General features: G+C 39.9%; 1 protein-coding gene and 1 long non-coding RNA gene across 3 annotated transcripts in view; both read right to left on the bottom strand.

Moving 5' to 3' along the window:
- Positions 1 to 843: 843 nt before the first annotated feature.
- LOC117515864 lies at positions 844 to 24857 on the bottom strand. Its single transcript, XR_004562240.1, has 3 exons — positions 24830 to 24857; positions 20180 to 20182; positions 844 to 1669 (listed from the first exon to the last, which is right to left on the bottom strand). It is a non-coding gene; the product is annotated as an uncharacterized LOC117515864 (long non-coding RNA).
- Positions 844 to 26234, bottom strand: part of fam107b (family with sequence similarity 107 member B) — a 57609-nt gene continuing 32218 nt past the window's right edge. The window contains exons 1-4 of one of the 2 annotated variants that reach the window (XM_034176622.1): positions 15102 to 15320; positions 14233 to 14404; positions 2233 to 2389; positions 844 to 1856 (exon numbers count right to left, since the gene is read on the bottom strand). In XM_034176622.1, coding sequence (XP_034032513.1) covers positions 1737 to 1856; positions 2233 to 2389; positions 14233 to 14404; positions 15102 to 15144 — 492 coding nt within the window. In that variant the 5' untranslated portion in view covers positions 15145 to 15320 and the 3' untranslated portion in view covers positions 844 to 1736. Of the gene's footprint in view, positions 1857 to 2232; positions 2390 to 14232; positions 14407 to 15101; positions 15321 to 26234 lie in introns of those variants that run through there. The other variant, XM_034176623.1, reaches the window with a different exon arrangement.

Consider the following 26234-nt stretch of genomic DNA (forward strand, 5'->3'; position numbering starts at 1 on the left):
CCAGAATCCTTCTCATAGCACTACGGTTGTCAGTCACACTGTAATGGCAGCCTATGGCACTGTCAGAAGTGCCACAGGCTGGCAGTGAAAAGCCACAGTAATTCCACAGGCTGCCACTGAGGTGCCTGTTCTCCCAAGGCCCGTATAGGATAGGATAGGATTTGAAGGCATCATCTTAGCCTCCTGGAAAATGGAGTTGAATAGACATTTTTTTACACTTTTCTGGCATTTGGTGGACCCAACAACTTATTTATTAATTGGTAATTTTCTTGAAAACAATGTTAGTTACAGCCCTAAGACAGACAAACCAGATTTTTTAACGTCTGCTGTCACGAAAAAAAAAAAAAAAAAAGTGTAAAAGCTGAGGGTGCCAAAACATTTTCATCTCTTTATACAAACAGTGCCTACAAACTGACTATGTTCACTAAAATTAGCAATGGCACAATTCCACTTGTTTATGCCCAATACCATACCGATATTATAGCCATCAGTGTCTGCCAACACCGATACCAATTTCCTGGTCTTAAAACCATTAATCTGTTAAAAAATACAATTGTCTGGATGTACTTTGCTAACCGAGCCATTTAGCAGAACATCAACTCAAACTGCGAAACAAATAGTCTATTCTCCTAAAGGAAAACATACATAACTGAAAACATGACTCAGATGTGCAATGACTTGGAAAAGACTTGGATAAAAAAAAAAAAAAAATTAGAAGAAGAAATTCCTAGCCAATCCAGCAGTTTTGACTAATATTTGCTCAATATGATTGATACATTGGAGTGGTGCACACTTAACTGATAAGACACAGTACAATCCTTGTTCTCACTGAGCCACATAGTAAAAGCTTAAATTATTTATTAACACTTTTACTCATACAAAACAATGGGATATATAAAGAAAAAGGTCACTCTCATGCCTGGGAGTTTTACTATTGCTCAAAATTGCATTAGCTGAGGAAATGACATTTTTTGAATAATAATAATAAAAAAAAAAGGCAAACAAGTGTTTTACACAATCATTCGCTCCCTTTGACATTTTCTGGCTCCAAAACTATGCTGTAAAACAAACTAAGACACAGAATGACTAAAAGTATCCCTCCGTATACCTGGGCTAAAAGCTACAAACATAAATAACAAAACCACGTGTTTGGCTTTTAATTACACAGCTTTAACAGTTCATCCAGTGTCCACTTTGCCCTCTTTTGAGAAAGAAAGAAAGACAAAAAAAAGGGAAAAAAAAATCTGAGAAAAAACAAAGAAACAAACACTGATAACACCAATAACAGTAAAGGGTGATGACAGCGCCCTCTGCAGAGAGGAGTGAAAACAGAGGAGATGAAAACTGGTGTGTGCGTGTGTGTGTGTGTTTGGTCGCCTCTCCGTCAGAGCTCTCTGGAAGCTTGGCCTCGCCGAGAGGTGTGGAACATGTTAACATGTCTGTGTGTTCAGTCCCTCCTGTGGGGGGGAGGAGGAGGAGGGGGGGGTGCCACGTGCTGCTGGGTGAGTGTGAGGAGCCGATGTGGGTACTGGTGGTCCGTGGCGGGCAGACCGAGGAACCTTTAGTCTGTAAAGTCTCTCCTCACTGCGAAAGGGTACAGCTAGGTTGGGAAAGTTCATCTCGGGACCACAGTTTAGTCACCACCACACAACATGTGACACAACACACACTCCTGTGCCCCCTCCCCAAACATGCACACGATCAGCCGGATGCAGACGCCCCCGCCGCTGCTGGTATTAGGTGGTCCGTTCCTCATCGTCGGTCTCCTGCTTGGTCCTGCGCAGGTTGCTCTTCATTTTGACAAACTCTGGGGTGTTTTCCTGTTCTTCCTCCATTTTTTGTTGCTCTAGCTCCAGCTACAAGACGGAAGACAGCAACACAATGATTGGAAGAGGCTGAACTCACTGGAAAGGACATTGTTTTTAATGGTGTGGTCCAACCGCAGAGCCGCTAAGCTTAATCATTAAGGAGTCCTACATACAGAAAGAATGAGCTCTCACATCTGTTTAGAGTCAGAGTTCATCTTCAAGGCGATACAGCGACAGCTGATACATGATTTATTATTATTTAGATGGCACGATTTATTTATTTTTTGTAATTATGTATCTGCAGACCACCAAGATGGAGCTGACATGAAACAATCAAGATTTGTTTGTAGTGTTGACACTGGTATGGTAAATAAAAAAAAAAAAAGATGTCCCTGTCTAGATACTGCTGCATTCTTCCACTCACCTGCTCTAGTTTCAGTTGTCTTTTCATCAGCTCTATTTCCAGGTCACTCCTCTTTTTGTGGGCCTCCTGCTCCTCCCTCTGAGCCTTGAGGACTTGGTCCCTCTTCTTCTTCTCCAGAACCTTCTGGAGCTCAGGCTTGTTCTGAGGAACAAGTCCCCTGTGCAGAATTCACAATGAAAGAAAAGTCAAACACAGCACATCCTCAGGACACTTCAGAGCCGCAGTCAAATAAAAGCCAGGCGTAGTCTTCAGCCAGTAGAGCACTCAGTGGAGAACATGCTAATGCAATGGCATTCATTCTTTTTCTAGCTCCAGCTCCTATCTATATAGGACCTGGAGCCTATCCCAGAGGTCAATGGGCGAGAGGCGGGGTATACCCTGGAGAGGCCACCAGTCTATCGCAGGGCTGAGCTGTATAGACAAACTTTTTCACACTCCCACGCCCAACTGCGGTCAATTTAAAGTCTTGAATGACCAAATAAACCTATTTTTATACATTACAGCAGTGACAGTGGAAACGGTGTGTGTGTGGCAGAGTGGAGGGCATGGCTGACAATACTGTGATGTCACTCAGCTGTTGGCAATCATTTAACTGACCCAACAAGAGACTGCATTTCTCCTACAGTTATCCATCTGATGCAGAGATTAAAGTGCTTCGTAATGATGCATCACATTCGACCGCTCACACACTCATGCTAGCATGCTGCCATGCGAGTCGCTCAACTGCACACATAGAGCAAAGTGGCAATTAATGACCCTGTTCATACGCACTGTACTGAGTTGCTACTCTGACAGAGTTTTTAATGATCTAATGGTAACTGTTGACTCAGGGAACCCTGCATTGCTTGTGCTCCTTGATCTGACAGCTGCTTTTGATACTGTGGATTAGGGGATCCTCTTAGCATGACTGGAACAGTGGGTGGGCATTAAAGGCTCTGCGCTCTCATGGTTCAAGTCATATTTGACTGACCGGAGTTCTTCTGTGCAGCTAGGTGAATTCACCTCATTCACAGCCCCTTTCGTCACTGGGGTCCCCCAAGGCTCCATCCTCGGGCCGATTCTTTTCCTGTTGTATCTGTTGCCATTGGAGTCAATTTTTAGAAAATATAATCTTTCTTTTCATTGTTATGTTGATGATGTTCAGATTTATCTGCCTTATCAAAATCCAATGACACCGTACAGTCATTGCTTGATTGTCTAAATGATGTTAAGTGCTGGTGACCGCAATTTTTTTTTAATTTAAATGAAAACAAGACAAATGATAATGTTTATAAGAGGTCCATCTGATTTTCCTGCTGGCTTTCTGGGCCCCCTGTCACCAAATATCCAGTCATCAGTGAGAAAACATGGTGTAATATTTGATGACAAGCAGAAATTTGATCGCCAGGTGAGTTCAGTTGTGAAAAACAGCTTTTTTCATTTAAGGATTTTATCAAGAGTAAAAGGGTACCTGTCACGCAAAGATCTCAAGACTGTAATCCATGCTTTTATTAACACAAGACTGGATTACTGCAACTCGCTGTATTTTGACCTGGACAAGTCAATCCTGCACCACGTGCAGCTGGTACAAAATACAGCTGCTTGTCTCTGGCAAACGCAAGCGTGACCACATATCCCCTTTAGCTTCACTGCACTGGCTCCTGGTTGCTTTCAGAATAGATTTAAAATTTTTATTATTTGTTTTTAATAGCCTCCCGAGCCCACAAGTATTTGTCTGAGCTCCTTCATGTCTACGCCCCTGCCAGAGCATTGAGATCTGCGAATCACCTGCTACTGGTCACACCAAAAATGAGGCTAAAAAAACTAAAGGTGACAGAGCCTTTGTGGCTGCGACCCCTAGGCTCTGGAAAAACCTGCCCTGGCACATTCACTCTGCGGGATCGATTGAAGTTTTTAAATCTTCCCTAAACACTCACCTCTTTTCTCTGGCTTTTAATCAAGGTTAAGTGGGCTTTTGGCAGAATGTGATTTGAATTAAATTTTTAATTATACTTTAATTTATTAAATTATATTTATAGCACTGTTATGTATTTTAGTACTATTTTTTGTAACTGCTGCATTTTATTGCTTATCCTGTTTTAATGTGTACAGCACTTTGGTCAACCCTGGTTGTTTTAAATGTGCTCTATAAAGTTTGAGTTGGGTTGAGTTGAGTTGACTCTCTCATCTCAAGGCCACCACCTTCCTTAAATGAGTTCTATGGACACACACCATTTGCTCTTTGAAAAATGCATCGGCCCGTATAAAATATTCAATTTTGCAACTTTTTTGTCTAGGCTCCTCCCCAATTAATTAATCAATCAATCAATTTTATTTATATAGCGCCAAATCACAACAAACAGTTGCCCCAAGGCGCTTTATATTGTAAGGCAAGGCCATATAATAATTACGTAAAAACCCCAACGGTCAAAACGACCCCCTGTGAGCAAGCACTTGTCGACAGTAGGAAGGAAAAACTCCCTTTTAACAGGAAGAAACCTCCAGCAGAACCAGGCTCAGGGAGGGGCAGTCTTCTGCTGGGACTGGTTGGGGCTGAGGGAGAGAACCAAGAAAAAGACATGCTGTGGAGGGGAGCAGAGATCAATCACTAATGATTAAATGCAGAGTGGTGCATACAGAGCAAAAAGAGGAAGAAACACTCAGTGCATCATGGGAACCCCCCAGCAGTCTAAGTCTATAGCAGCATAACTAAGGGATGGTTCAGGGTCACCTGATCCAGCCCTAACTATAAGCTTTAGCAAAAAGGAAAGTTTTAAGCCTAATCTTAAAAGTAGAGAGGGTGTCTGTCTCCCTGATCCGAATTGGGGGCTGGTTCCACAGGAGAGGAGCCTGAAAGCTGAAGGCTCTGCCTCCCATTCTACACTTACAAACCCTAGGAACTACAAGTAAGCCTGCAGTCTGAGAGCGAAGCGCTCTATTGGGGTGATATGGTACTATGAGGTCCCTAAGATAAGATGGGACCTGATTATTCAAAACCTTATACGTAAGAAGAAGAATTTTAAATTCTATTCTAGAATTAACAGGAAGCCAATGAAGAGAGGCCAATATGGGTGAGATATGCTCTCTCCTTCTAGTCCCCGTTAGTACTCTAGCTGCAGCATTTTGAATTAACTGAAGGCTTTTCAGGGAACTTTTAGGACAACCTGATAATAATGAATTACAATAGTCCAGCCTAGAGGAAATAAATGCATGAATTAGTTTTTCAGCATCACTCTGAGACAAGACCTTTCTAATTTTAGAGATATTGCGTAAATGCAAAAAAGCAGTCCTACATATTTGTTTAATATGCGCTTTGAATGACATATCCTGATCAAAAATGACTCCAAGATTTCTCACAGTATTACTAGAGGTCAGGGTAATGCCATCCAGAGTAAGGATCTGGTTAGACACCATGTTTCTAAGATTTGTGGGGCCAAGTACAATAACTTCAGTTTTATCTGAGTTTAAAAGCAGGAAATTAGAGGTCATCCATGTCTTTATGTCTGTAAGACAATCCTGCAGTTTAGCTAATTGGTGTGTGTCATCTGGCTTCATGGATAGATAAAGCTGGGTATCATCTGCGTAACAATGAAAATTTAAGCAATGCCATCTAATAATACTGCCTAAGGGAAACGTGTATAAAGTGAATAAAATTGGTCCTAGCACAGAACCTTGTGGAACTCCATAATTAACCTTAGTCTGTGAAGAAGATTCCCCATTTACATGAACAAATTGTAATCTATTAGATAAATATGATTCAAACCACCGCAGCGCAGTGCCTTTAATACCTATGGCATGCTCTAATCTCTGTAATAAAATTTTATGGTCAACAGTATCAAAAGCAGCACTGAGGTCTAACAGAACAAGCACAGAGATGAGTCCACTGTCTGAGGCCATAAGAAGATCATTTGTAACCTTCACTAATGCTGTTTCTGTACTATGATGAATTCTAAAACCTGACTGAAACTCTTCAAATAGACCATTCCTCTGCAGATGATCAGTTAGCTGTTTTACAACTACCCTTTCAAGAATTTTTGAGAGAAAAGGAAGGTTGGAGATTGGCCTATAATTAGCTAAGATAGCTGGGTCAAGTGATGGCTTTTTAAGTAATGGTTTAATTACTGCCACCTTAAAAGGCTGTGGTACATAGCCAACTAATAAAGATAGATTGATCATATTTAAGATCGAAGCATTAAATAATGGTAGGGCTTCCTTGAGCAGCCTGGTAGGAACGGGGTCTAATAGACATGTTGATGGTTTGGATGAAGTAACTAATGAAAATAACTCAGACAGAACAATCTGAGAGAAAGAGTCTAACCAAATACCAGCATCACTGAAAGCAGCCAAAGATAACGATACGTTTTTGGGATGGTTATGAGTAATTTTTTCTCTAATAGTTAAAATTTTATTAGCAAAGAAAGTCATGAAGTCATTACTAGCTAAAGTTAAAGGAATACTCAGCTCAATAGAGCTCTGACTCTTTGTCAGCCTGGCTACAGTGCTGAAAAGAAACCTGGGGTTGTTCTTATTTTCTTCAATTAGTGATGAGTAGTAAGATGTCCTAGCTTTACGGAGGGCTTTTTTTTTATAGAGCAACAGACTCTTTTTCCAGGCTAAGTGAAGATCTTCTAAATTAGTGAGACGCCATTTCCTCTCCAACTTATGGGTTATCTGCTTTAAGCTGCGAGTTTGTGAGTTATACCACGGAGTCAGGCACTTCTGATTTAAAGCTCTCTTTTTCAGAGGAGCTACAGCATCCAAAGTTGTCTTCAATGAGGATGTAAAACTATTGACGAGATACTCTATCTCACTTACAGAGTTTAGGTAGCTACTCTGCACTGTGTTGGTATATGGCATTAGAGAACATAAAGAAGGAATAATATCCTTAAACCTAGTTACAGCGCTTTCTGAAAGACTTCTAGTGTAATGAAACTTATTCCCCACTGCTGGGTAGTCCATCAGAGTAAATGTAAATGTTATTAAGAAATGATCAGACAGAAGGGAGTTTTCAGGGAATACTGTTAAGTCTTCAATTTCCATACCATAAGTCAGAACAAGATCTAAGATATGATTAAAGTGGTGGGTGGACTCATTTACATTTTGAGCAAAGCCAACTGAGTCTAATAATAGATTAAATGCAGTGTTGAGGCTGTCATTCTCAGCATCTGTGTGGATGTTAAAATCGCCCACTATAATTATCTTATCTGAGCTAAGCACTAAGTCAGACAAAAGGTCTGAAAATTCACAGAGAAACTCACAGTAACAACCAGGAGGACGATAGATAACAAATAAAACTGGTTTTTTGGACTTCCAATTTGGATGGACAAGACTAAGAGTCAAGCTTTCAAATGAATTAAAGCTCTGTCTGGGTTTTTGATTAATTAATAAGCTGGAATGGAAGATTGCTGCTAATCCTCCGCCTCGGCCCGTGCTACGAGCGTTCTGGCAGTTAGTGTGACTCAGGGGTGTTGACTCATTTAAACTAACATATTCATCCTGCTGTAACCAGGTTTCTGTAAGGCAGAATAAATCAATATGTTGATCAATTATTATATAATTTACTAACAGGGACTTAGAAGAGAGAGATCTAATGTTTAATAGACCACATTTAACTGTTTTAGTCTGTGGTGCAGTTGAAGTTGCTATATTATTTTTTCTTTTTGAATTTTTATGCTTAAATAGATTTTTGCTGGTTATTGGTGGTCTGGGAGCAGGCACCGTCTCTACGGGGATGGGGTAATGAGGGGATGGCAGGGGGAGAGAAGCTGCAGAGAGGTGTGTAAGACTACAACTCTGCTTCCTGATCCCAACCCTGGATAGTCACGGTTTGGAGGATTTAAGAAAATTGGCCAGATTTCTAGAAATGAGAGCTGCTCCATCCAAAGTGGGATGGATGCCGTCTCTCCTAACAAGACCAGGTTTTCCCCAGAAGTTCGCCAATTATCTATGAAGCCCACCTCCTTTTTTGGACAACACTCAGACAGCCAGCAATTCAAGGAGAACATGCGGCTAAATTATTACCGGGATCTCTCAAAATTAAACAGATTCTGCTCAATTTATGAACCCAAGATTTTACTTCAACTTTTGAAGTATTTTTTTTTTTAAACCACAACAATCTCAAATAATTACATTCCTAATTCAGGCCAGAATGAACCTTCATATCAAATTTGGTGAAAATTCAGTCACTTTTCAAGCAATACTGACAACAACCAACAAAATAACCAACACGGGTGAACACAAACTCCTCGGTGAAGGTAGTAACAGTTAGTGAAGACAACGACCTCATTCTCGGTCAGTGTGATTAAACACGTCAGTCATGTTTCAGCAGAACTTTGACTTTGAGCCAATCTGTGCACAAATGGATGCCAGCAGTGGAATCCAGTTGGGAAAAGGGAAACTCTGGTTTGACAGCAGAAAAGAAAGAAAGGTGGCTTGTGGTGTAGGAGTTACACTTAAAAGTTCAAAGCAAATAAACAGCAAGTCTGTTATTAAGTACAAACACTTTACATGATGGAGAAGAAAACCAGAGAATGAAAAAGACAGAGGCTGTGAGTGAGGGCCAAGAAATTAAAATACAACCTCCCTGCTTTTCATTAATCCAATTTAACTAAAGGCACAATTTGATCCAGATTTCTTTGCCCTCCTTCGGACTGATTTTTAGCTCGTCTAAACAGTGCAGGTTCTTCAGAGAAAAGAGGCCACAGCCTTTCTGACTTCACTTTGCACAAAGTAAATCCACGAATAAACCCTGCAGATTACATAACCGAGCTCACGTTGTTCCAAGAAGCAGCGGGAGTGAATGTGAAACATAACACCGTTTTGTGTAAAGTCACTCCTCAGCGATAAATGTGCCGGTGTGCCCGTCACTTCAAAAAGGCTTGTGGAGCTGAACCAGAATGCAGAAGAAATAACATGACTGGGGTCAGGCAATTTTGTACATCTGCTCTGAAAGAGAGGAAGATCTAATCCACTCAAAATCAAGAAGAGTAAAGATGCTTGCACCTTGCATTTCTGGGTAACCACACACACACTTTTATTGCCTACTCACCTCAACACTGACGCTTTGCCAGTGTTGGTGACAGAATTTCTGATATTCCTCCACATGATTATTTGTGTGCAGGAACGATCACTGCAGCAAACAGTCAGAGCAGAAGAAGTCCTTCATCTACAGCAGTGATGCCCACAAGGTTTCCATTTTGAAAGCCCAAAATAAATTAATGCATTAAAGCTACAATGTGTAGGCTTTAGTGTCATCTAGTGGTGATGCTGCAGATTGCATTATCTTGCCTGTTGCCGGTCACAGGTTTGTTTCCCGATAGTGTACATTCAAACAGCCACCAATTCCTCTTGTTTTTTCCTTCAGTGTTATGTTCCATTGCGAAATGCAGAAGGCTGAGGAGAGATGTCCCTTTTGGGCTCCTGTATCAACATGGTGTTGCAACATGACAGCTTCTGTGAGGTGAGCCCGCCCCCATGTGGATATGAAGGACACATTCTGCTCTTATGAAGACACACTGATTCATTACTGCAGGTAATTATGCACTAACGAAGAGATGGCTATTAATTCTATATTCCTGCTAATGATCACTTTAGGAGTAGTGTAGTGACATGGGCATTTTTCATTCTTTTTCCCCTCTACACCTTTGCACACATTACTGCTGGATAAATGCAAAATGTAGCTAAGTTTTGAACACAAAAGTAAGACGAATGTTGGTCTCATTTCGATTAATATGTTTCTCAGACAAACACCACTTTAAAACAAACAAGCAAAAAAAGATCTAAACCATATTACACTCAACATTTGGTTTTCTCTCCCAGTGGATCCTGCCAGCTTGAGTCGTGACAGCCTCCTTGTAGCCTCCCAACAGCCTCGTCTATTTTTACTGCGTGAGTCATTTTAATTTACAGACACTGCACTTCACCTCACTTTCTCTTCATTCACACGCTTTCTCCAAATGTTGGGGAGGTGGCAGCACCATAGGAGGCACAGAGCAACAGACTCTGGTAATCTTGCTTACATAACTCTCCTTTTTCCCCTCTTCATCCATCCATCCATCCATCCATCCATCCATCACCCCCTGACTCACCATGACTAATTCACCATGTAGAAAAGCTTCCTGTACTTGCAATGCAAAAATACAAATCCCAGGCAAAACTCCACTAAATCCCCCAGATTCATCTTACACCATTCTTTTGGGACTCAGATTGGGCAGGGGTGGAAGCCTGGAATTCTGTCTGGACTACTAGTTATATATTACATACTGCAGCTTCATGTTTTGTGTTATTAAACAGAGGGTGATTACTGCTTTCAGAGTACACCAATGATTAAAAATATCAAAACCATAAAGAATTCATTATCAATAGTACAAGTTTCATAATTAAACCTAATGTCACTCCACATGGTTCAGTCAGTGATTTCTGCATAGCTAAAGTCTAAAATCCATGTATCATGTCTCTGTCTCTCTCCCTCACACACACGAAAAAAAAAAACAAGATAACAGTTTAGAGGAGGGAAGCCACCGAACGTGCAATGTATAATTTTGAAGAGTTACTAAAAGAGGACAAAAACATTCCATCAAGCATCCACAAATTTTGCTGAACTCAAGGTAATTTTATTTAGAAATTAATATTGTCCAGAACTCAATAGAAAGCTACTATATTACTGAAATAAATACTTTAGCACTACAAAAGAATTTCCCTATGGAGACATTCAAGTGTCTATTTGGTACATGTGCACACTTACCTCTGCAGGGATCCTGCCCATGCTACCAAACAGTTGCAGTAAGATTTTCACCCTTTTAGTGGTGACAAGAAGCAACGTACTCCGAGTGTTTCTCATTGCCCCGCTAATAAAATTAATTAGTAGGTTATCCCGTGGCAATATTTGTGTTCTAAATTAAGTGTGCTGATTAAATTTGTTTTCATCAAGTGAAAAGATGACCCCAAAACAGAGCCAAGGTTGAAAAATGTGGGCGTTCTCCTTTAAGCTTTTGAATTCTAAAAGATTCTTCTAACCTGCTGGTGCCGAAATGCAGAGGATGAACTTTTTTCATCCAAAAGTAGAGCATAATTAAAGGATGTGCTACCCCATGACACTATACTATATTAGAGAAAAGTTTGTTTGTTGCACTATTCCTCAAAGGTAATTGGAACAGTTTCCACTAAACTTGCTGTGTTCATGCAGGTTGATCCCAGATGTCCTTTGGCCAAGGAGGAACAGGCGAAGAAACAGACAAATCTGGGTTTTGACTTTTGAACCCATTTACCTTGACGTCTGCCAAAACAAACCCCTTAAGAGATCAACCTGCATGAACACAGCAAGTTTAGTGGATATATTTATTAAAGAAAAATAATATATGTGCACATCAGCAATGAAATATGTCCAGAGAGACATGCAGTCCCGTATAAAATTGTGCCTACTTGTTATATTTCTATACTGTCCTCTTTATCCTGGCATCACTTAAACTCAAGTCCCTGCTTCTATCACAACAAAAGCACCTCCCTGTGTTTCTTGTTTCGTACAAAGCATCACCGCTGTGATGTAACGGCCGCAAACCGCATTAATGTTTACACAGTTATTTATAGCATGGGCTCCATGTTCCTGCAGCGCTGTTCAGTGAGACATGATGTGTAACCATTTAGTGTCACAAGAGTGGACACAGATGCCAGCGTTCACTCACATATGTGCAACATGCACTCGTCTTGTTATCGGCAGCAGGTTTTAATGTGTACAGTGCATCTGAGCAACCTTTACATAGCTGATTTTTGACAGATTAAGCTGTTTATATAATGGCTCAGATTAAAAAATGACACCCAGAGCAATTTTTTTTCCCAGTACAGTACTTGTGCTTCTCACTTTGAGCTGAGAAATACCAGCGATGACATCTAGAATAATCACACTGCAACAGAACTGCTTCAGTCTGCACTGAATAACACTGGTATACAAATATTCAAAAGTTGTCTGCTTCAGAAATAAAATGTGCTATTATTATGGATTTTGGCATGTTGAATTCAAATATGACAATAACAATGGCTAACTGGCTGCTGTTTCCAAGATATACAAGGGTTTACATTTTGCACCTACATAATTATATTGTGTAACAGTAGAGTTTTCATGAAAAATCATAAACATAGGTCTTTTTTATGTTTCTCTGACTGTATAATATTTCACCTGTTCTCTTTTAGTAACACTTTAAAAATCAGCAAAAGGGTTATCTATTAATCCTTAGTAGCACAGCAGTCGCATTTCTTAAAACTGCAGCCAAACAACAATTTCAAACATTTCAGCTTCTAGACCAGAGTCATCAGTGTGATTATGAAAGCAGTGTGATTACTGAAAATCATTCAACATCCACAAGTAGAGGTATAAAAGAAAAGAATATAGCTGTTCCTGGTTTGTTTCAAGGCAAATCTGAGTTGTTCTTATAAACAAGTAAGGAAGTGGAGCAGAAAATGTTGCACAGCTAAGTAGTTTTTGCTGCTTAATAAATAAATAAATAAATAAATGACACAAAACAGCCATCAGCCACATCTGACGAAATGTGAACGCAGCACTTATTAATGAGGAATTCAGCTGGTTGGATTTAAAGCCCCAGTCACACGGCGCTAACGAAAGCCCAAACGAAACAAGAAATCTGGACTATTGGAGGCATCCTTTAACCTTTGTTCAGCTTCGTTCCTGCACCTGGTGCTTCATCAGAATTTTTATACTGTTGAAAAATTTGAACCAATACAGATGACAACCCCAATTAGTCTGTATTTCATTTTGCTTTCGTTCTTGACGGTTTATTATTGTTTGCTTAGTTTTCGTAATGTTAGCGTTTCGTTCGACTTTGTTCAACCTCCCAAGTCCACTGTATTGAATGAAGGTTGACAATATCTGAACAAATCAATAACTAAAGCTTTGACGAGCTGAACGAAACAGCCTTGTATCGCTAAAGAATGGTCCATGTTTGGGATGAAAAAACAATGTTAAGAACATTTTATCAACGACTTTAACTATTTACGCATGTTTCAACCGTTTGTGGCTGGCCTGTGTGTTCATTCGGTTTTATACCCCCTTTCAGTCACGTCATTGTGAATGTTTCGTTTTGATTTCATTGGTGCATGAGGTCGACGTTCGCTTCATTTGTCTTTTTGTTTTAAATTCTGTTTGACTTTGTTTGATTCACAGGCTTTTCTGTGATGGGAAAAGTGCAGGATCCTTTGTCCACCTTTTCTCGACGATTTTTGACTTTTTATGACTTTTTGTCCAGCGCTTGCTGTGTGTCATGTGACCAGGGCATAAAGTGGCTTCAATGAACTTATGACTGTAAAATAACACCATAACTCAAGAACAATAAATAGTATCATGTTCTAACTCGCCAAATAAAAAGGGCATACAATGAGGACAAACTCATAACATTTGGTGAACTCTGATGCCCAGATCCTGCTGGATGGTTAAAAGATACTGGATTGATGATGGATTAGGAGCAGGTGTGGTTGTCAGTCAGCGAGACAGAACATTTCTACACAAAAATGGACTAATTCAAATAATTTAACCATTACTTTTTGATTATTTCACATTAGCTGTCTTCTATAAAACAACACGGTCATATTGCCGCACAAACCCTGCAGAAAATGTTATGTGAATATAGCCGTTAAAGAAAAGAAGTGAGAGAAACTGTTGAGTCAAGTAGGCAGTGAATGGAATCTGTGTGAGAGAGAAAATGTACTAAATCTGACAAACATTACTTTCTGATTTTTTTTTTTTTTTTTTACTGTGGTTACATTCTAAAACTCAAGTATAGACAAAAAAAAATCTGCACAACCCCGCGGAAAGGATTTTGCAGAAACAGACGCTTCTTACTTCTCCGTCCGTCTCTCTCATCATATGTGTGATTTTGAAATGACATGGAGCCTGTAAATGAGGTTGTTTTTGTCTGTTTCTTTCATTTCCAAAGCCTAAGTCTTTATAACTTGTTTACCAGGACAAAGTAAAAAAGAGAGGGAGTGCAGAAGAGATGGAGGGAGTCTCCTGACCTCTTCTGGTTCATGAGCAGCTCTCTGTGAAGGTCCTGGTGGTTGCGGGAGGTCTTGACGGGGTTGATCAGCTTCTTGGGTTTGATGAGCTCATCGCAGTCCCCCTCCAGGTAGTCTGGCTCCGCCATGACACTCCTCCTCGGTGACAGAGACAGACCAGAGTCACGTGGATCTGGATTGACATAAACAAGTGAAGATGATCTTTTTTATTTAAATGGGACACAGTTGTGGGTTCCAGCACAATATATAGAACTTAATTTTCTGTAAGTAAACACCTTTCATAACAACATGCGCATATGATGACGACTGCAGTTCTGGCATATGCCCAGAGTTTCTGATTGGTCTCTATGGCGACGGAGGGACACGGAGCTGGCATTACATAATTGTTCCAGAGTGGGAAAAGAACACTGCATCTCCATCACAAGAAAGAGTACACTCAAAAAAAAAAAGATGAAGACAGGGAATTAAGACAATACTGAACTACAATTTAAGATCCTGGAAAGAGATTTGTTTAATTTTCAATATTTCACAAACTGCATTAATTAAATGTAATGCTTAAATTTTTTGGTGAGGACACCCCTGATTACGACTTCATACCTCTCCATATGGAAAAACATGTATTTGTTAATGCATAATGTCCTTAGATAGAGAAACAGCATTTAAAATCACATTATAGCATTTGCAAATATATTCTTCGTTTCATATAGAAATCCAGACAATTTTTTCAATACTAAAGTGAAAACAGATTGATTTGTACGAACTCTTACTATTGCCTCATGCAGTTACAAGCAGCTAATTTCAACCGAAATGTTTCCTCACCTTCAAAAACTTCTGAGTTATTGTTCTAAGAAAGCACAGAATTCACTCACCTTGCAGATGAGGAAAGATGGCATATCTGAACATCGCTGTCATCTTTTCTAGTTCAGTACAGAATTACTGTTCCGGTTAAAGCTATTCAAACACCGTAGTCATGTGAGCGGGCAGCTTGCACAGATTAGAGGTGTTTTATCCTGCACAGCTGGTTCATACTGAGCGGTTTGAAGCTCAAAGTCTGTTTTATGCCTGCTCTCCCCCTCTCTCACTCCTCCTCTCTCTCTCTCTCTTGCTCCTCCTCTCCCTCTCTTCTGCCCCTCATACAGTTCGACTCCACACGTTTCTATAAAAACACCCCAAACTGCCAGCACAGTTTTCCTCTCTTTGGTGAATTATGTCATAAAAATTAGTTGTATTTTTTTTGCATCACAGCCAACCGATACAGTCAGGTCCGTAACTAGTTGGACAGTCGCACCATTTTTGTACCTTTGTACGGCACCACAATGACATTGAAGTGAAATAATCAAGATGTGCTTTGTTCTCAGCTTTTATTTTGAAGGGCTGCTTTGTATTGTATTGTAATGATAATTTGTATTGAAATGACACCTCATTAAAATACAGGAATACTGCTACTCTTAGGTCATGAACTGTCAACTGATGATGAAGATGTGAATGTAAAGAAAGATATCTGCAAGTTTTGGAAATGTTTCAGTGTATTCATGTCAGATCTGGGCTATCTACATTCTTTGATTAAAAGCAAGTTATTGCAAGTTTTTATGATTCACTTTTATGGCGTCTAAACAATAAGTCTGTAAATGACGTTTGTGTTGCTTGGAGAAAAGCAATGTAATGTAGATGGAAGGTTCGTCCAACAACTCATTGTGATATTGTACATGAACTATATGGTAGTCTTCTATTGTCAGTGCAACTGAAAAGAATATTTAAATTCATAAGAAAGAATATATCAAGTGAAAACAATGTCAGCATAGTAATCAGAATTGCCTTAGGGAACTCAATGTCGGTTACGGGTTCTTTATTACCTCCGCTAAGGATGTTATGTTTTCGGTTGCGTTTGTCTGTCTGTCTGTCTGTTTGTCAGCAGGCTAACTCAAAAAGTTTTGAACGGATTTTGATGAAATTTTGTGGAGTGGTTGGAAATGACAAAAGGAACAAGTGATTAAATTTTAGTGGTGATCGGGATCACGATCCGGATCCCGATCCTAACGTGTTAGCATGTCTATGGCATTTTCAATGTTAAAAGTTAGCATTAAGCAGTTGCAGCTGTCATCACATTCAGGTGCATTTGTTTTCAAATTGTAATATTTCTTAAATGTATTTTTGTTTATATATTAATAATCTAATGATTATTATATACAATGTTAGAGAAAGAGACAAAAATAAATTTTTTGTCTGTCTGTTTGTCAGCAGGATAACTCAAAAAGTTTTGAACGGATTTTGATGAAATTTTGTGCAGTGGTTGGAAATGACAAGGGGAACAAGTGATTAAATTTTTAGTGGCGAATTTTTTAAAGGATTCTTCACCATTGCAGGATAGGGGGAATTTTGACATTCTAGTTTCTAACTCCACAAAAACAAGGCAGAAAGGCTTGAAAAAAATTAGGGTGTAACATAGTCAAATGTTCTATCAAACAACAAAGTTTGGTGATGATCGGATCTGGATTCCGGATCTGGTGATCCAGAATATGCAAAAATATAGGGAAAATAGAAAATGTGTCAGTGTGAGGTGACAAATGAAGCTAGAGATGCACAACTAACACCAAATTGTAGCTGAATCTGTATGGATTCAGTAAGGTGTCATCAGATTTGATGTAGCTTCAAATGTTATGGAGCTAGATCCAGAAGAACACCGCCATTACCGAAAAATCGTTTTAATACAATAACCTTTCAACTAATAAAGACATAAAAGTGATTTCAAGTTCTAGTGGTATGTTTTCATGGTCAAGGATGTCAAATATAAAGGAAAGAAAAGTGTATGTACACGTATCATAGTTTTGGATGTAACACTGAATTGTTGAATAGATCACAGTGCCAAGGAGGGAATCTCTTTAGGGTCAGTGACCCTATGGCCTTGGCGGAGGTTTGCACTGTTTGAGTGCTTCTAGCGTTGAGTCATGAATTTGATGACATTTTAACCAGTGCCATTCATTTCAGCAGTAACTGTGAAGGAGATTGGATGTATGTTTTATGGGAGATGATCTGTATCCAAGAAGGTTTAGGCCAGGGGTGGCCAAGTTCGATCCTGGAGAGCCACCTTTCTGACACTCTTAGTTGTCTCCCTGCTCCAACACACCTGAATCCAATGAAAGGCTCATTAAAAGTCTGCTGACGAGTCTTTCATTGGATTCAGGTGTGTTGGAGGAGGGAGACAACTAAGAGTGTCAGGAAGGTGGCTCTCGAGGACCGAACTTGGCCACCCCTGGTTTAGGCTTTTGTGAGAATTTTAAATTTAATGGTGTTTTAGATATGATTTTATTTGTTTATATTTGTGTGTTTTTTAAATAATCTGTACTTGTACTTAATTAACATGTGCAGTAAAGATAAAGATAATAAATATAATACTATATAAGGCACTTTCCCACTCATACATGTCAGAGGTGTTCATCAGAGATGGGAAAGAGGAACTGTATGAGTTCAGAGATTGGCACCCTGCTATCAGTTACAGAAAAGAAAGGCTGTAATTTTTAACAGCCTAAACACTGGAACTATCAGACATACTAAAACCAGTGAATGGGAATAAATAAAGAGTGCTTTAATGCTGTATCATTGATGTGTTGACGCAAGGAAACTGTTCGACATATAAATCAGTGGTGTCCAAAGTATTCCAGAAAGGGTCAAGAGGGTGCAGGTTTTCTTTGCAGCCACTGACTCCAGCAGGTGATTTCACTGATTAACATCACTTTGAGCAGATGGGATGAGCTCATCAGTGAAATCAGCTGCTTGAGTCAGTGGCTGCTAAGAAAACCTGCACCCTCTTGGCCCTTTCTGGAATACTTTCAGACACCCCTGAAATTGATAAAAAAAAAAAAAAGGTCTCCTCACAACAAGGTGATTGGGGAATAAAACAGGATGGGGTCAATCACAGACATAAACAAAATAAGATGTATCGTAACTGGTTTTGTAGTGCGAAATATTCATATCAATTTTATATTTTTAGGATGTAAAATTGATGTCCGCAGTCCTCTGGGGGTCGCCGGAGGCACACATTCGGGATCTTTTCTCCTCTGCAAGGGATGGCTCATCTGCTGCAACTTCCAGTTAGTTGCTGTAACAGTTTTGAAATACTTGAATCTAAATATGAAGCACTTTCAGTTAGATTTCTATAATGAAAAGTATGATATAAACAAACTATATATTTACCTGGACTCTAACAATGTAACAACAAGAAGCATAGTTTGTTAACCACACTACCAGATATGTTTCTCTAAATCATGAGTTAAATCTGACAACCATGTTCTCTAAAGTCTCTGGGAGATCAGTGTATACCATTGAAATACATCTAGGGAGAGTTTATAGAGTCATTAGGTCACTAGACAAAGGCGTTTGGCGATACCAATATCTTTGCAGGAAAATGAAGGTCCAAGTCTTTAAGATTGTAGTGTATCAAGTCTTACAGCATGGTTGTCAGACTTTGACGCCAAATACAGACCTAAATAGATGACTAGACGCCTTTGGTACAAAATGTCCCCAAAGGATCCTTGGGTACCATTGTAATGACTTTGTGTCTAATGAGCAGGTCCTGAGGGTGATTCATATGAAATGTAATATTTGTATGAGTGAATGTCAGCTATGACGCTAGAGTCATGTTGCATGACTTCTCTGAGCAGGATACAGTGTGCAGGTAGGTGCCTCAGTGTTGAGGACCCCAGCAACTGGAAAAGGTCAAGGGTACACCCACACTTCAGCTGACTATGGACACTAAATGGCTATTTTCGGGAAGTGGGTATGAAGTGTGGTTGGGTCGTCACCAATCAGGTGTTCTTAAATGCACTTAGGTGAGAGAAATGATTTGATGACGTTGCTCGGTTCTGAGTTTCTCCCATTGGTGAATGATTGAGCCAGACTGATGACTATAGAAAACTGAAATGTGAGTGATGAATCATAGGTTTTGACAGCAGAAAAGCTTCACAACACTGCATGTGTAGGATACAAAGGGATGGGACGTATCCTCATCAGAATCAAAACATTTAAAATTGATGTGATGATTGAAACACACCACTAGAGGGTGACACTCATATGCTGCTGAAGGTAAGACGCCTGTTGTGTAAAAAGTCATTTTAACAGACATGATTATAGAACATAATGACATATTTTCCCCCATGTTATCTACAGTTAAAGCTGTGAGGATACACCACCCAATGTGAGACTTACAATTTATTAAATGTCATATTTATGTCTGCATAATTCATAGCATTGTTCTTTAAAAGTAAACATTAAAATTAAACGTTTAAATAAAAGGGGACTGTGGCTGCAGGTGCAAATCACAGAGGCTATAATATGTATTAGGCACATTGGCAGTTTTGATAAATTGTAGAAACAAGTAAGAACATGATGATGGTGTCAAATGGCAGAGATGGGTAGCTCGCGGTTGTAACCGGGCTTTGCGTGCAAGCACCATGTACATCAAAGGTGGTTTGTGTTATTGGCGGTAGTAGGGGGTAGGGGAACCCACAGACTGGCAGTGTTGTCAAAGTATCAGTTAGCTTAACACATCTGCTCCACTTCCTGCATACCCCAAGGGAGAGGGAAGTGACATAGGGAGTTCAAAAGGCTCCAGCAACCCTAAATTGGAGGCCTGTTTAAATTCTGCCTTATCAAGGGCAGTTCTGTCTGTTCTTTATTGTTCAGTTAGGTTCTCATTAAGTGCGATGCCGATAAGTTTCGCCGTCAGCCAGTTAAAGTGCAACATGTAAGAACAAGACGGAAAAAAAAAGTTTTTTGATCCATTAATCAGCCAGATAAGGAAAAGCATTTAATCAAGGTTTAGTAAAAGTGTTTCTATACCTTGGCTCTTAGAAACATATTGCGCTATAACAGAGAGCCACTTCAACGCCGACAGCATGTGCTCCGAAGACATGGATACATTCATTGTCTGTTAAACCTCCCAGCATAACACTGTCTGTTACTGCATATTCTGTTTTGATACACTGCATCTGTGGCGCCCTCACCTGGTGTAATAGGTAACAGACAGCTGTTATCAAATGTGGCCAATGTAAAAGTCTCCTTGCACTAAGCAGTGCAAGCATGGGATGAATGTCATGAATGAGTCAAGTCAGTGAGTGGGTCAGCAAAATATGATAAAATTTGATGCATATTCAGCTTGAAACTTTAGCTTCTATACATGCAGTGAGTACCACTGAACCTCCTATTTTGGGAATCTTTTAATGTGCACAAAGACTCAGGACAGGCACAGAAACCCAGTTTCGCTATGGTACCTGTTCCAACACCACTGGTATCTCCCAGAACCAATCAGAATGAAGATTTCAGTGCATCATTAGATAGTTATTTAGCGCTCAGGCACTAACCTGAGCAGGGAGAACAAGACCAACAGACTACCTTCATTCATTGTCTATACACGCCTGTTCCAATTATGGGTCAAGGGGGAGCTGTAGGTTATCCCAGAAGTCAGAGGCCAAGAGGTGGGGTACACCTTGGACAGTTGACCAGTTTGTCACAGTCATATGGTCAATTTAAAGTCACACATATAGTCAATTTAAAAGTTTTAATTTTCAATATAAAGGAGGACATGCAAACACAACACAGAAAGGACTCTACCATAAAACTTCATATCTAACTAGGTATCCAAGATCAAATTTTATCTTCATTCATTTACAGTTGAGTTGCAACAGTTCAAAGAAGCACTGAAAATCAATGAATGGAGAAACTGAGAAGAAAGTTGGGAGAAGGCATGATGTTGCTGTGAAAACACCCCTATTCACATATACTGGACAACTGTTGCCTCATATCCTTTACATCATCTGACATGTTTCCAAAACTAAACTCTCTCCCACCTAACCGTTTTTTAGTGAGGATGTAATCCAGGCTGTTAAGTTGTATTTTTTTTTTTAAGGCTAAATTGCCAGTGAAAGGGGAGCAATGCTTGGATATGTTAGATCATCTTAGTGTGCTTTCACACAAACAGTACTTTGTTTCGTTTGGACCTTCGGGCTTTCTAGTTTGGTTTTCTGGATGGTTCAGACTTTTGGACTAATTGCAGGAAGCTGAGACAGGTTATCATCACCCAAATAAACAGGTGAAGAAAAGAAATAATTTAATTAATTTACCTGATTAAACTCATTAAAGTCCCTTCCCTGCTGTCTGTCTTTTCACCTCTTCAAAGATACTAAAACATCATTCATTTTGTGTATTGCCGTGACAGGCGTTCTAAGTAGAAAATATTTCACTTTTGGCCAAAAGTGCCGTCATGTACTGCTGGCAAAAAAAAAAAACAAGTGGATTGAGGAAATGTATGAGTTGCATATACTTGATATCTGTTCGTCTCAAATTTTGTTCTGTACAAGTTCTTTTCTCGTTCGTTAAATGCATTCTTTGTCAGTTGATGTCCAGCGAGTCCACTGACATCAGATGGTGAAATTCACCGTTGGCTGCACTTTTGTTGACCATGCTGTCCTGTACTTGTTTCTTACTTTTGCAATACTCATACTCTGTGGTTGTCCAATATTTCAGACTGGGCTTCCGATTGGCCAAAGCTCCAGTTTGGGGTGTGGATTCAGCACTAGGGGAGAGAGGACAGTTCCCGATGCAGCAAAATGAAGCTTGGCTGCTCGTTTAGCCTGGGTGTTCATTTAGCCAAGGTCAGACTGAAGAAAAAAACAGAACGGTTGTGTGTATGTTTAGCTGAACATCAGAGTGCACCCAGCAGATTTTCTTGGCAAAAAAATTGCAGCAAAAAAGAAGGTTGTTTGCTGTCCTCCCCATGACAGCAGCACCGAATGCTCACACAGTGGAGTGAATGCTGTCAGTGCACAAACTTGGTGAGGAGTAAGATCTTTGACCGAGCCCAATTCTAGCCACATTTGCATTCAGACCTCGGTGACTCCCGCTCAAATCCAGCTCCCCCCAGTGCGCATATATGTCTTCAAACTGGGAAAATCTGTTGAATGTGGCTCTGTGTTGCTAATGAAAATATGATGTTATCTATTGAATAGAACCCCAAATTCACCGGAGATCAACAGGTTAAGAAATATTTGCCACTGGACAAATTATTCAGTGGCAAATAGAGGAGATGGTCTAGTGGTTAAGCATTGGGCTTGAGATCAGAGGATCATCTGTTCAAACCCCAGCCTGACTGGAAAAATCACTAAAGGCCCTCAGGCAAGGTCCTTAATCCCCAGTTACTTGTAGTGAGTGCCTTGTATGGCAGCACCCTGACACTGGTATGTGTGTTTGTGTAAATGGGTGAATGTGAGGAATAATTACAAAGTGCTTTGAGAGGCTTTGAAGCTTATTTGCAATGAAAGGAATCAGTTCCTTAACTTTTTGTGTGCTTTCAAACTGAACTACACACCAAATTGACAACAAGCTGATGTCAGACGAACGCACCAATTTTCATCTCCAGGAAAATCCTGAGTCCGAACAAATAAACATATTTTTGTTATAGTGGGGACAATGGAGTATGTGTTTCATAATGACATCAGCCATCTTTGAGGGAACTGTCCAGCTGTCATACCAAATTGTGATTTTCAAAGCTTTTCATTATTTCTAGATCATATTTAATGTGTAATGTATTTTAACCATGACAATTTCTATACTGTACCATATACCACTGTACTGTACTCCACACGCCAATCAATGTCAAGTATGGGAAAATGCAGCCAACGTCGATGATGACAGGATGTAAGGACATCATTAAAAGTTCATCAGTCCAACCACAACATTGCAATGTGAAACGACCAAGCATGAACAAACATGAACCTTGGATCAAACCTGGTTCCGGGCTTTCAAGTGTGAAAACACCCTCAACTAGCCTAGGAACATTCTGAAAAACCCTCATACAGAGTTTTATTTATTTATTTATTTTTTGCTGGAGTTGTTTCAGGAAACCTATTAAAAAAAAATCTGTGTATTGGTTTTGGAAATATACCCACATAGTATGGAACACAGGTAAACACAGATACAAATGCACAACTTTAATGAGCCTCTTAAAGAATTGCATGCATAACTGTGCATAACCACAGCAGTTAGTCTGTAAAACCAAGGAAGAGATGCAAAACTGGGTCAGAGCAGATTCCAGGAAAGGAGAAAAAACTGTTTTATTCTGCTTTAGTTTGCTCATGTCATCCTCTTTTATATGACCCATCTCGAATAAATAAATAAAACAAAACAAACATCATCTAGTTCAACACGCAATCACATGCGAGAACATCAAGAAAACTATGCAAAGACAGTTAATTCCTTGCAGTGTTTGGAAATAAACATTTTCATGTCACTCAAATTTTTCAAGTATGAAGAATGTGCATGAGGAAGGTATTCATTCAGGGAAAGAGAAGAAATTAGTTGCACACTTTGGATAAACATGTTCGCACTAGTGAGAGTGTGTGAAAGAGGATCCTGTGGTGGTGGGTTGCATTGGAGCTGACAGAATGACGGTCTTTAGGGCAGAGCACCAGTCCTGTGCCAAGTGATTACAACTGAACACTCGGCTTCATGACACACAGACCTGCACTCAAACACTCACTCATTCCTCATTTTTCTCCATCAATTGTCATTTTCCCTCAGTCAGTCATGGAGACCCATAGTAACTGATAATTTGTTTGGTGACACAGAACAGGAAATGATATCCCCAAAGCTTCCAGTGAGAAAAAAATACAACAACAAAACAAACAACTGATGAGTTCCAGTAACTTAAAAAAGAGATCTAAATAGCGATACAGTCCTGGTCAGAATTGTTACACCAGTATTTTAAAGGACAAAATTTAAAATGCATTCAGAAATAAATCCAATTAACAAATTTTGTATGTTTTAAAAAACCTTTCTAAAACTACTGCACAATACCAAAACAAGATGCTTTTATTTAGTGAAATAAAAATTACTGGTGTCTGACAATTATTGCCACATGGACAAATTTATTTATTTATCGCTTTTGTAGCCTCTCTTTTTTTTTTTTTTTTTTTTTAACATGTCAGGGGTGGATACATGAACAGTGTGAAGTCAGTAAATATGTCTTGGAGTTTATTTATATCAATAAATGATGATTAAAAACAATGTTGTCATACATGGTAAATCTGTCTTGAGTAAGCACTGGCAGTTCTCAGAAGGTGAGTGACTAAATCCTCACCACCATTTGGAGAAAGAGCTCCCGGTGTATCTCTGTGTAAGTCCAGGCAGGCGAACCCTTCTTGATATCTCACATGAAAATTGAAAACAAAGTTGCACGCCACTGTGGCCACAGACCACTCTAAGCCAAGGAGCATAGTATCTGTCCTGGGACATTTGGCTGGAGTGTGCTCAGAGTGCCCGCCTCATTCTGGCTCATATTCACCCTCACGATTGTCCGGTGCAGTCATGGCACATCTCAGCCCTTTCACATATAAAAACAGACCATCCCTAATTTTTGCACCTCCTGTATCACATTCATTGGATGGTTACCAGCCTTTATTCCTTGGGGACTCCTCTATCTAAGAAAGGCTGAGTCCACCACAGTCCATACAAGTGTGTGCATCCACACACACACACACACACACACACACACACACACACACACACACACACACACACACACACACACACACACACACACACACACACACACACACACACAGGTCAGAAGGTTCCTGGTTACCACCTGTGCCCATTCTGTGTCCTGCAAGTGAGTTATTGTGACTTTAGATAACATGTACACTCCTAATTTTGACAATTTTAGAGCAGACAAAACTTCACAACTCCCCCACGATATCATTGACTGACTTGGGGGGAATCTCAGATGCAAAGTTGGGAACCAGAGCCTTAAAGAACATATTCATCAGGGCCCAATTTCATCTCCAGGAAAATCCCGAGTCCGAACAAATAAACATATTTTTGTTATAGTGGGGACAATGGAGTATGTGTTTCATAATGACATCAGCCATCTTTGAGGGAACTGTCCAGCTGTCATACCAAATTGTGATTTTCAAAGCTTTTCATTATTTCTAGATCATATTTAATGTGTATTTTAACCATGACAATTTCTATACTGTACCATATGCCGCTTTATCTATAAAACCAAACTAAACCACACCAAAATCTCAGATGAACAGCTCTCTGTTTAGTATAACCGTTACAGAGGAGCACAGATGGACAGAAACCCTAATGATGAGGGACGGGGAGGAGAACCTAAATTGCCCATTATTAGAGCTTCTCCTTTGTTTCACTGCTACGAAGTAAACAAGGGAGATGTGCAGATTAAAGACAAAATTATTAAGCGTACAGCATTAAAAACAGCATTACAAACATGGAAACGGAAGAAAACATACAAAGACAAGGCCATATTAGGAAAGGCTGGATAGAATCATGTTTAGCACAGAAACGAAAATGCTGACTAATGATACATTTGCTGCATCATATGTTTAACTTCACTGCTGTCCTGTTGCAGCTCAGAAAGAAAGAGGCGGTGATGAGAGCAGCTGGCGGCCGGTTTCACCATCTGATTGCCCGTCCTGCTTCTGAAGGCACACACACGGCAGCCCAATCAACCGCCCCTGGTGCTGAGCACATGGCAGACCACACCCAGAATTATCATCAGCAGGCCAGGATTTGTTTTCCAGTCCGCATCCAGCAAAAAACAACAAAAAAGTTACTTCGACTTTCAGATCATTTTAAACACTGATCACTCATTTAACGTAAAAAAGGGTAATGAAAATCAATTTGATTTTTCTTCATTGCTGATTTTAAAAAAGTATGATATATTGAAAGATCTGCACAGAATCAGCTGCAGATCATTTGTGATATCTATTCCCCCGTCCCCACCTTGTCCCATATAGTTCCTCTTGTTTTTCTGTCTTTTCTTGGACAGATCTTGTCGACTCCACTCGCAGATGGGAAGTCTACCCTCAGGGGAAATTGCGTCATCAGTGCCCCTACAGCAACCCCCACACCCTGTTCTCTTTCTGTCCAGCTCCCTTTCACACAGTTCCACCCTCTGTCCCACACAGTTTCCTGAAAGCTGGAAAGAT

This window comes from Thalassophryne amazonica, chromosome 8, assembly GCF_902500255.1.
Source record: "Thalassophryne amazonica chromosome 8, fThaAma1.1, whole genome shotgun sequence".
In the NCBI taxonomy this organism is placed as follows: domain Eukaryota; kingdom Metazoa; phylum Chordata; class Actinopteri; order Batrachoidiformes; family Batrachoididae; genus Thalassophryne; species Thalassophryne amazonica.